Raw genomic sequence first — 12226 nt, forward strand, 5'->3', positions numbered from 1 at the left:
GATCTCCTGTGGCTGCACAATTCCAGTGCGGTCCGCACTCCCTCTGGCCATAACATACTCTCTGAATCTCCTTATGCGGCCGCACTAGAATTATGCGGTCCGCACTGCTATCTCATTTGCCCTATTTTTGTTCTTGTCCACTTTAGACTCCTTTATGAGTTGGTTTTTGACTTCTTTGGATCGTTTCCCAATATTCCTGCAAGTAAGCACAATTTGTTAGTTTTCGGGAATACCTTTGAGTATTTTTGAGCTAAAACGCAAGTAAAAGAGAGCAAATAGTCAAAATCCCTACTTATCAGACATCAACGGCCAATATACTGTTCTAATCATGCAGCGTACCCCTTACCTTGCCAACTGATCTTGGAGGGGATGAGATTAGCCATGAACAACTATATGAACCAAATGTGGATTAACAATGTGCTTCAATCACATGCCCCAACCATGAACCAAAACCTAATTCAATCCATGCAATACCAATGAAATCTTCCTCCCCATGCAAACCCACAAGTTCCACTAAACCTTCCATTGGATCTTCCATTCTTTCTACCAGATGAAATCTCTCGAATCAATCCCATCTTCATTCCATGGGACATGGATAAAACGACAGGACATGCAAATTCCAAGAACAACAACCCAATACAAATGGGAAACAATCCCCCCCCCCCTCACCCAACCGCTCAAGAACTAGTAGGAAGCAATACAAATTTGGTCAAATGGGAAACAATCACAATTTGGTCACTGTCAACAATTTCACGAGGAGGGGTCAGGAGATACATGCAATGATAGAGGTACTCCCTTTTTTATTTCCTTGGTTATTAAGCACTATTTATGCTAGTACACATAGACATGCAAGAGATATTATGTGGGAAAATATGATCAATATATCCAAAGTTATAAAGGGGCTTGGTTAGTGGGATAAAATTTTAATGACATTACCATGTTATCCGAAGAATTTGGAGGCAGAACAGTAAGCATTTCTAGAACATCTACGATTTGGAATTACATTAACAACTATAGGCTGATGGACTTAGGTTATAAAGGTAGCAAATTTACTTGGTCAAATCATAGGAAAATTCTAAATGGATTAATTATGGAAAGACTTGATTATTTCTTTGCTAATGAAGAATGAGCTAAATTATTTTATAACACAATAGTGACTCACCTACCCAAAACCTATTCCGATCATAAACCTCTACTCTTAAACATTAACTCCTTTTCCTATGAACCACTTCATAAGCCTTATAGATTGGAAAATATTTGGTGCACGCATCCTGATTTTATTAATTTGGTGCGCAATAACTGGCTTAGTTCTAATCTTATAGAAGCCACGCATAGGTTCACAAAATTAATGTCTCCAATTGGAGTAAGGAGACCTTTGGTGATATTTTTAGGAAAAAGAAGAGAATTTTTTGGCTCGTCTCAAGGGCATTCAAAATTCTCATAACTATGTCTCTAGCTCCTTTCTCCAAAATCTAGATTCTCTCTAAAAGAAGAATTCAATAATATCCTAAAATTGGAGAAGTACTACTGGAGACTTAGATCACGAATATCTTGGCTTAATGATGGTGATGCTAACACAAGATTTTTTCATATAATAGCTTCTAATAGAAGAAGAAGAAATCACGTTAGTTTATTTAAAGATGACTAAAGGAATTGGATTGATAACCAAAGAGATATCCTTGCTCATGCCCAAAGTTACATTGAAAATTCTTTCGCAACCTCCCATGGCCTTACTAAAAATATTGATGCTATAAGTGGTTTAGTTAGACTTGACTCCCTGCCTAAGAAATGTTATTGAAGGTCCCCTAACAAAAAAAGACTCTTCTCTAACTATCAAGGTCCTTATTAAGCAAAACAATTAGGCCCTGAATAATATCTCGTTGATTCTGCCAGACGATATAGTTGGGAAAATTTTCTCTATTAATTTACCAATAGATAGAGGCATGACTATTTGATTTGGGAACCAATAGCAATGATTTATTCTCTACAGCTTCTTGCTATAATCTAATTGAATCAGATATGATACCGACCAAAAGTTTTAGTTTGATTTGGGAAGTATACTATCCCAACAAATTAAAATCCTTCTATGGATGTTACCATAATAGACTACCTTGCAGATCCTATCTCCACCATATAGGAATGAACGTAGACAAAGTTTGCACTATTTGTCGTAATATAACGATATTGAGGACATCTCCCATATTTTCATTCACTGTTATATAGCAAAAAAAAATTGGCAATCCCTCAATCAAAGCATCAACTAACCAAAGTCTGAGGATCACCTTTAGCTTGATAGATTAAGATTTTCTAATCCTACCATACCCTCTAAATTGATTACTTGGTCTCAATTTTTCCCTTTCGCTATTTGGAATCTTTGGCTTAATAGAAATAAGATTGATACAATACCTCTAATTATGTTTCTATTCCCTTAATCATCAAACAAACTACAAAATTTGTTCTCCTAACCAGTCGAGAAAGTTGTCCTTCAAGGAAGGTTAACTGTGACACTAATTGGCATAAACCACGTACTGGATTGTTTAAGCTTAATGTGGATGGAGCTTTCCAAAAAAACATGGAGGCATAGGTGGATTCATAAGAAACAGTGTTGGCAACTAGATTCTAGGATTCCATGAGGGAATACTGGCATTAACATGTTCACATATGGAAATTCTGGCCCTCCAATTTGATCGCACGAGCAAGTCTGTATGATGTTTTTGGACTTGCGTGCATGTTTGGTTTGGAGCCCCGAGGTCTCGGGTGTGTTTTGGATAGGCCAGGAGTGAAATTGGACTTAGGGGAATTGCTGGTGTGTTGCAGATGTGTAGCAAGCCTCTGATCTCGCAGGGTCCGCAAATGCGAGAATTCCATCGCAAATGCGAAGAACCCAAGGCCATCATTGTCTCGCAAATGCGAGGTATACTTCGCAAATGCGAAGTCTTTAGCACATGCCAGAAGTTGCAAATGCGACACTTTTATTGCAAATGCGACTGGTCCCTCACAAATGCGAAGGTGACCGGATTTTTCCAGGGTCGCAAATGCGACATATTCTTCGCATTTGCGAAGATAGCAGGTCCTGAAGGGGTTTGCAATTGCAAACCCTAGTCGCAATTGTGACATCTGAGACCAGTTAATTTGGACTTAGACGCATTTTTCTTCATTTTTCAAACCTTCTCAAAACCTAAACACTTTTGGGCGATTTTCTAAAGAAAAGTTCTTCTCCAAACCAATTGTAAGTCATTTCTACCTCATTTTCTTTAATCTATAACATCTTTTCACATGATTTCAATCCAAAATCAAGGGTTTTCATGGGGAAAATTAGGGGGTTTGAGTAGAACTTAGGATTTTCAAATTTTGGGGATTTGGACCTCGATTTGAGGTCCGATGTCAAAATAAATTATATATTTGAGTTCGTGGGTGAATGGGTAATCGGGTTTTGGTTCGAACCTCAGGTTTTGACCATGTGGGCCCGGGGTCGATTTTTTACTTTTTGGGAATAACTTTAGAAAACCTATTTTCATGCATTAGAATTGATTCATTTAGCATTTATTGATATCGTTAAGTAAATTGTGCTAGATACAAGCAAATTGGTGGTGGAAACAAGAGGTAAAGCGGTAGTTGAGGCTTGAATTGTGTTCGTGGCATTGAGGTAAATGTTTGGTCTAACCTTAGCTTGAGGGATTAGGAGTTGTGTCTTATTTGCTATGTGTTAATTGTTGAGTACGACATATAGGCATGGTGAAGAGTATTTATACGTCGGTGTCAAGCATGTCCGTGAGTCTTATATTATGGTAAATGTGACTCCGTTTCGTATTGATCATGCTTTATATGATGATTTTTAAGTATTATCGGTAATTGAACATCGTAGAGCGTTGGCTCAAGTTATGAATTGAGTTGTGAAGTAATTATGGAAAAAGAGAAGAGGTTTATGATTTTGTCTCCCTTGCCGGGATGTTATTGCTTTTGATATTGTTTCCCTTGCTGGGATATTGTTGTTATGCTATTGTTCCCTTGCCGAGATTCTACTGTGATTTTATTGATTCCCTTGCCCGTATTGCTTTGTGATTGTTGTTTGGGTAAGGAAGAGTGTAAAAGCACGAAGGGTGATGCCATGCATGATATTTGTGAGAGAGTGTTAATCCACGAAGGGTGATGCCGTGCCGATATTGTAAGGTTAAAGCACGAAGGGTGATGCCGTGTCGCATGATGTACAATGCCGTGCCATGATATGAGTGATAATGTACGAAGGATAATTCCGTGCCATGATTATGTGAGGTAAAAGCACGAAGGGTGATGCCGTGCCGATTATATTGATTCTTATGGTGAGGACGAGAGTAAAAGCACGAAGGGTGATGACGTGCACTTGTCTTTGACTTCCTAATTCTTGCTGATAATTGAGTTATGGTGTTCTTTACGTTTATTTATTGGTTTTCCGTTGTTACTCGATTTCCCCGCAGCATGTTTTCCCCCTCCTATCTTTACCTGTAAATTTTTGCCTTTACTTTTCCGATGTATATGATTTAACTGCACAGGTTTATTTGGTAGTCTCGTCCTAGCCTCGTCACTACTTCGCCGAGGTTAGGCTAGGCACTTACCAGCACATGGGGTCGGTTGTGCTGATACTACACTCTGCACTGTGTGCAGATCCTGGTGCTGCAGCGTTTGGACCACAGTGAGGTTGCTGCTTCCAGTCCCTCAGGCGACCCGAGGTAGTCCTGCAGGCGTCCGCAGGCCTTGGCGTCACCTTCTATCATTTTCTTCCTGTTTTTACTTATTCAGACACAGATTCGTGTATTCTATTCAGACTTTATTTGTAGTATTCATAGATGGTCTGTGACATTGTGACACCAGATTCTGGATAGAGTTGTACTTAGACTTCGTAGTTTGTATTAATCTAAACTATCAAATTTCGTCTTCCGCATTGTTTTTGTTATTATTATTTTCGCTGCTTTTGTTATGTTGCTTTAAAATTGTTAAGGAATTAAAAATGAAAATGGTTAAATAATCGTAATAATTGGCTTGCCTAGCTTTCACTAGTAGGCGCCATCACGACTCCCGAGGGTGGAAAATCCGGGTCGTGACATCTATGGCCGTGTAAGATAGAAACCGACTCAACCCAGGTAATTGAACTATTACAGGAAGGCAACACCTCTTATGACTTTCTTTTGCAATTCTGCAGGTGGTTGATATCTAGGAAGGGGAAGGAGCTGGTGATCCGGCATAACTTTCGCCAATGAAATGAAATAGCTCACTTGTTGGCACAGGAAGGAGCTAGGCAACCGAAGCATGATGGTTTAGTTTGCTATGTAGTAACCCCTACCTTCGTTGAACCCAGGATGCTGGCGGACAAGGAGGGTTTTTCATCTACCAATCAATAAGTTAGTTAGTGAAAGTAACTGTAGGAAGCTTGCAAAAATTGGCAACCTTAATGCCATACAAGGCCTTTCAGCTGTTTGTAATGATCCTTTGGATCTTTTGTCAGACTTTACATAGTTTAAAGTAATAAATTATTCCAGTTTCAAAAGAGAAAAAGAAAAAAAGGAGAAGCAGCAGGGAAGAAGCACCAGCAATAGAGAAGAAAGTGTCTAAAGTATAACAATGGGCTATTACTAACCAGCCCAACTAATTAACATCCTTAATTTATTTAGTTGTTCTTTTATAATTTGTTTAAGTGCTAAATTAAATTAACAAAAGACTTTTCTTTTATTTATCATAATATATCAAGCCAACCAGATCTAAAAATATTGTTCAGGAGATAGTGCATTAAAACAATACGTCAAACAGAAATTTTAACTTCTAAAGGATGTGTTCCTTTCAATTAGAAGAATAGTTAGCCGTAGGAAAGGCTATCTATTCTATAAATAAAATATAGAAAGTTTAACTCAATGAACGTTGGAGAAAAGTTGCTTTTATTGCTATAAAAGAAAATTCAACACACAGCTAGCCTCTCTATGTATCAACACCCAAGAAAAAGCTTAGATGAAACAAGAGCTAATTAAGATCTAACTAATAAACTTGTGTACAAACACATTTTAGGATTAGGAAAGAGTAAAACAAAGGAGTGGCAAGAATATTTGTGCAATAGTGCACTGAAATCAATGCCAATTCCAAACTCGAAGTTCTAATATTGTCTTAAGCAGCTTCCACTGTTTGCAGCTTGGGCGGTGTGTTCTCATGAGCTTTAGCTGCACATGTAGTATCATGCGGACACGACTCTACGTGAGCTTTATCTGAGCAAACCATTAAACCAAGTTTCACTATATCAATAATCTGTTCTTGTGTTAGTTCTGGAAGCTTCTTGTTGTTCATGTTCTCGTCCAACAAAATGACTGCTGGCTTTTGTATCTCCGGAAGTTTCTGCTCCTTTAGAATTGCCTTCTCTTTTTTGCTGTATATTACGTAGAGCACTATTTGGAGAATACCAAAGACGAATCCCAATACGTTTGGAGCCTACAAAAGATAACAAGTACACTTAATTAGACTTACATTGATGAGATCCAATAAATTTTACGTACGTGGATACATGCAATTGAAGAACTTACAGCTATGTTGATGTCCTTAAGTAGAAGACCATAGAAGAACCACATCACTGCACTTAATGTGAGAAAAACTGATAGGAGTAATGGCATGTATTCCACACTCTTTGTTTTTATAACTTTTCTCTGCATAAAGTGAGAAAAAATTTCAGCATTATATTCTTCACGCATGGGAAAAAAAATAGAGAAGACGACCAATATTTGTATGCAAAAGCTCACCACAATGCCTAAGGGCGCTACGAACACACATAAGGAGAACACAAGGCAAATCCATCCAACAACTTGTCCACGAACTGCTCCTTTGAATAGAAATTGGGTAACCAGAACTATAGCACCAAAGCCACCCACCACTGATAATAGGAGCATCTTCACAGTTTGGACCTGCATTAATTAAATTTTTAACATCAAATATTCTTCCTTTATAAGGAAAAGAAACGATGGAAAATAAGAACTCCTAAAAAAGGAAAAAAAATAGTTGTCCAGTGGATGCCATGAAAAAAACCTTACCTTGGCCTTCTTTGGTGCGTAGAAAAGGTAGAAACCAACGTAGATAGTTTCAATGAAAACCCCAAAGGAGTTTATAGTGATGAGAAGGGTCGTGTTGGTCTTGAGAAATGCATAGTATATCCAAAGCATGGAACTGAATAGAGCAATCACATATGGAATTGATTGATAACCTTCAGCTGATTTCTTCTTGTAAATTTTGTAAAACGTGGGCCTGGCAAAAATGCGAAAATATTGTGTTAAAATAAAAGCCAAAAAAAAGTTACCATATTAAAATAAAAAAGAAAGCAAGTGGAAACTTACATTGGAGAAAGGAATACAATGAATGAGACGATGTTACCTGCAAGTTTCAAAAGAAATAAACAAAAACACGATAAGTTTATAATACAAATATTTGACCATATATTTTAGAAATTAAACAAATGATTTAGGAGAAACACGTAAATAACTTAAAAACATATGCTAGTACGACGTAGTGACTATCACATTAACTACTTGTAGATGTGCTCATATTTACCAAGGCCTAAATATTATGATTAGTTATTATACATTACATGCACACTGGGTCTTCACTAATATTCTTCTCTTGACGAATACTATGACGAAATATAGGTGTGAAAATAATCAGCTGAAAGAAAAACAATAATGTCAAGAAGGTAAAAGAGGCTATATTTACCAAGGACACCAAAAGCAAAAGCCCAGTGATCTGTAGAAAAACCAGCCATATTCTCTTTTTTTGTATTTCTAACCAAAGAATTTCAAATCTCTAGCCCTTTCTCTATTGCTCGCTCACAAAGAAGTGCCAAGAGTTGCAAAAGACTAGCAAGTTCTACTTGAAAGTGAAATGAGAAGGTCTTGGTTGATGCATTTATATAGGGTAAGGGGTGGGAAAGTAGGTGCTACAGTAAAAGATCTTTTGTTCTCTATTGTTATTTGTATAAATATTTTATTTTATTTAAGAAAATGCAAAAGTGCACACTGAAGAGGTGCAATGGGCAATATCAATTTCAAGGGTCCCAATACTCTCTTTTATTATGTCATTACCCAATCCTTAGGGGCACTAAGGCTTACAACTCATGCTTTATTTTTTTGGAGGGGTTTGATTTTAATGTATTTCTCTACAAAATGAACTCTTAATCAGCTAAAAAACAAAACCAGAAATGATTGAAGGACCAATCAATGGTTTCCATTTGGCATCAATAATAGAGTTTGGGACATAGAGTTGTGGCTCTATTTCATGAGAAGATCAATTTGCTGCAATGGCTGATGAAAAGCAGGATATGCTTCGCTTTGCATTGCTTTACTAGACTTTATCTTGTCCTGGTGGGTTGTCATTTATCTGTATAGTGTATAACGTAAGTAAATAAATATATGGAACCAACTTTCTTTCATAAATTTGTATATTGCATGCTTGTTACATGTTTATCATAATATGCTTCTATTTACGTGAATTAGGCTTAATTGATGCCTCTGTTTTAAAAGGCAGAATTGGGACTCGCCCGGGGCTCGCCCCGGGGCGGAGCACTCGTATAACGCCCCTGGACTTATGTGTGGGGCTTAGTTCCGTGAGACTTACGCCTCGGCCATCGGGGCTTATGCCCCGAACACGCCCAACGCCCAGCGTACTGGGCTCGCCTAATAGAACTTTANTATACACACGCGCTATATTTTTTGCACTCTTTCATAAATTTGTATATTGCATGCTTGTTACATGTTTATCATAATATGCTTCTATTTACGTGAATTAGGCTTAATTGATGCCTCTGTTTTAAAAGGCAGAATTGGGACTCGCCCNAGCTAGTAACTATTTACAAATAATTAGTTATCATGATATTGTATGGTGAATTATGTGTCACTTTATTAACTTGTTGAAACTTAAAAATAAATGATGCTAGAGAATCATATTTAAATTGTGAATTATGTTTTTATATAAATTCTCTTACAAATAGAAAGCATGTTAAATAAAAGGAGTATTTTAAGAAAAATATCAAATTTTAATATCGAAATTCTTTCAAGATTCATTACTCCTTAAGAGATACATATAAGATTTCGTATCGAATACATTACTTTTGATGTTTGAGTTGTAACGACGTTGCAACTAATTTGCATATTATGATATTTGTCATACTTTTCTTATTATTCATAGTTGAATTATAATTTATAAATATTTTAAATAGATTATTTGTTATAATTTTGTGATTTTAATGTAATTTTTACAATTATTTTATATTTTATACTATCTTAAAATTCTTGAAATTAGTAAAATTTAAAGATCCGTGGGACTTACGCCCCATGTCTCAGGGCTTACGCCTCGCCTCGTCAGAGCTAAAACGCCTCGCCTCACGCCCGCACCTTTTAAAACATTGATTGATGCCAGCCCACAACCACTAAACAAACCGTACAAATTTTTAAAAAATTATTTTTAATACTTTTAAGAGAGTATTAGGCCTTCTTTTATTTCGTTTGGCTCGATAAGTTGTTGTTCTTTTGGTGCTTTATGTTATTAAACAGCAAACTTTTCCAATTTTTTTTTCCTTTTTCTTCTTTTTTTCTTGGATGAGATACATTTTCTTTAGACAAGAACGGACTAAACTTTAGGGTTTTGTGGACACTGTTCTCTCAAATTGAACAGCCACTACATATGTCATGCATGAATTAAGCTTTTCTCAATGATTGAACAAATTGATGCAATTTCATATCATCTTCCCCTCTTGCTTTATAAATTTTCTTTTGGGGATCGTGTTGAATGTACCGTTTGATGATCTAAATCAAAGGTTGATTATATTTTACCATAAAGCTAAGGTTGTGTTGCCACTTTGAAATGTCTTGCTTTAATCTTAGTAGTACAATAATAATACCATGTGTACACATTGCTTGCCTTACGATTTTGATGATTTCATATATAAAAAGAAGGATTAAACAATTGAGAGATTGAGATCAAAAGATGCAATATCAAATCGTCCAAATTGCGTGGGAAACTCAAACTTTTATTCTTAGGTAACTAAAGGTCCTCCCTTCCCTCCCCACATACACACTTAAAATGAAGCACACCTTTAATTTCTTTACTTAAAGCGTATTTAACTTTTAGCCTAAAATAACATGACATTCCAAAATCATGATGAATTTCTAGTCACTGATTCGAAAAATATATTACATTCCTCACGAATTATTGACCCGGTTAAAAGATGGTGACTAAGTAATATAAATTCTGATAAAACGTAATTTAGTACGTAGGAGTTGGGAATAATATGTTTTGATCATTTTACATAAAACCGACCAGTACAAAGTTCCATCTATATTCAAATTCTCAATTTGTCGACCACTTTGTGTTTGGCAAATAAAAACCAATTTTGCACGCTTGAGAAGGTGGCATTTGGTCAAAGGCATCAGAGAATCTAATCTCAGTATAATTCCCTAGCCAACATAATGTAAATTAAGTAGGCATCAATAATCCAATATGAGTTATTTAGTGCATTTTAACTTCCATGAAGCGGTAAACTATCATCTGGAGCTGGAATACGAGCTTTCACTATGCGTTAGTCAGGCAATATTAAAGATGTTTGTTTACCCCTTAAAATGGATTACAATTAACGGTTTAAAGGATTTGTAGTTTAATTTAACACAAATGATCAAAGAATAGTAAATAGGTGAATTGAAATAAGATAAAATGATCAAATCAAAGTGACAGAGTAATTAAGCCTTGTATTTAGCTTAAAGGCCAAAGGTTGGTCTCGATTGAGCCCTCGAGATAGAGCTCGGATCTGAATAAACGAGTGAACAACTGAAGAACACTTAAACAATTGCTGAGAATCAAAGTAAATTTTATTGCCTTATTATACGTGAAAGCAGTCCACCAAATAATGAAGGGGTCCTCCTCTTTATATACTAGAGGAGATTTAACCCTAGTACAAGTCAAAATAAGGAAAAAATCTTTTCCTTCCTTATCTCCCACGAAAATAAGATCCGTATCCAATATCGAGTGTGATCCGCAACGTAATTCTCGGCTAATGGCGGACCTTTTGGCTCCCCGTTTGTCTTCTTTAACCGGCATTTCTTTACCCTTGATTCTTCATCTCACTCGAGCTTGATTCCCTCTGGGTTCGGCCGTGCTCGAGATCCGTTATATCATTCGTCCGTTCTTGGTTCCGATCTATGGGTATATTCGGTCTCACTCGAGCCAGTAACAAGTAACATCGTTCTTCGCTTCACAATAGAAAATTGGAGGTAACTCTATCATCGATTTTAACCGTATACAATATTGAACGCCGAAAAATTAAAGTTCTACTCTCACATTCATTGCAACTCAATGTCTTCGTTTTAGCTTAATGTCTGATCATGAAATATAGTGAGATGGACGAAAAATCCCTCCATCTCAATCAATGATTCTGGGTGGTTTGAGATTAGCAAAATCAAAAAATTCTTACTCCCTCTGTTTCACTATATGTGATACTTAAAATATTATTTAGGAGTCAAATAAGGTTTGTTTAATCACATTTTTTGCGAATAGCTTTTTATCAATTATGAATTGTTAGCTATTGTGACTTATAATACTTTTTATGTAGTTTAAATATATAAATTTTTGTTCAAAATTGAAAAATTCTACGTGCGAATTCGCACTACAAGTTAGTCACTTTGCCTCTAGTACTCCGAAAAGGTTTATGTAAACTGGCACTGGGGAATATTAACGAGAGATTCTCCTTTGATAGATCTTGCTCGACAAGAATCCAAATGAGTTGGCATAAATGGTACCAAATGACTAAAAATGAAAACTCAAAGTCTTGACTCTTCAAACTAGCCGTACAAGTACCCTTCTCCCTTCTAAGGCACTAATAGCTAGGGAGTAGTAAAGGGGTGGAAAGACATCACATGCATTCCTTTCTGTCCTCCAATAACCTTCTCTCATAAAAAAATTAAAAATATTTTTTTGTTTGGGTTTACTCATGTCGAGATTCGGTATTCATATTGGAACCCAACTATATTCGAATTCGCATTGCGTAAGACCGATTAAGGGAGAAGCACTTCCCAATAGGATTTTTTCCATACTCAGGATTAGAACCCAATATCTCTGGTTAAAATGTGACGGGATCTTATCCATCCCACGACAACGCATGTTGCTAAAGTTAAAAATACTACGAATGAGTACTAAGTATTAAAGAAGTAGAAGAAGAATCTCCAATGGTCAAGGAATG

At 36.3% G+C, this 12226-nt stretch overlaps 1 protein-coding gene across 1 annotated transcript; it reads right to left on the bottom strand.

Moving 5' to 3' along the window:
* On the bottom strand, positions 5890–8009 carry LOC109232326 (bidirectional sugar transporter SWEET10-like). Its single transcript, XM_019398058.1, has 6 exons — positions 7714–8009; positions 7341–7377; positions 7041–7251; positions 6753–6914; positions 6540–6659; positions 5890–6447 (listed from the first exon to the last, which is right to left on the bottom strand). Exons 1-6 carry the CDS (start codon positions 7760–7762, stop codon positions 6130–6132), a joined length of 897 nt encoding a protein of 298 aa, XP_019253603.1. The 5' UTR covers positions 7763–8009; the 3' UTR covers positions 5890–6129.

This window comes from Nicotiana attenuata, chromosome 9 (genome assembly GCF_001879085.1).
Source record: "Nicotiana attenuata strain UT chromosome 9, NIATTr2, whole genome shotgun sequence".
NCBI lineage: Eukaryota > Viridiplantae > Streptophyta > Magnoliopsida > Solanales > Solanaceae > Nicotiana > Nicotiana attenuata.

Excerpts from the sequence above, each read along its gene's own strand:
- LOC109232326 (XM_019398058.1), bottom strand. The coding sequence starts at position 7,762 with ATGGCTGGTTTTTCTACAGATCACTGGGCTTTTGCTTTTGGTGTCCTT. Across the intron at positions 7,378-7,713 it reads TTTTGCTTTTGGTGTCCTTG|GTAACATCGTCTCATTCATT; the intron begins GTAAATATAGCC and ends TGAAACTTGCAG. Across the intron at positions 6,915-7,040 it reads ACGCACCAAAGAAGGCCAAG|GTCCAAACTGTGAAGATGCT; the intron begins GTAAGGTTTTTT and ends TAATTAATGCAG.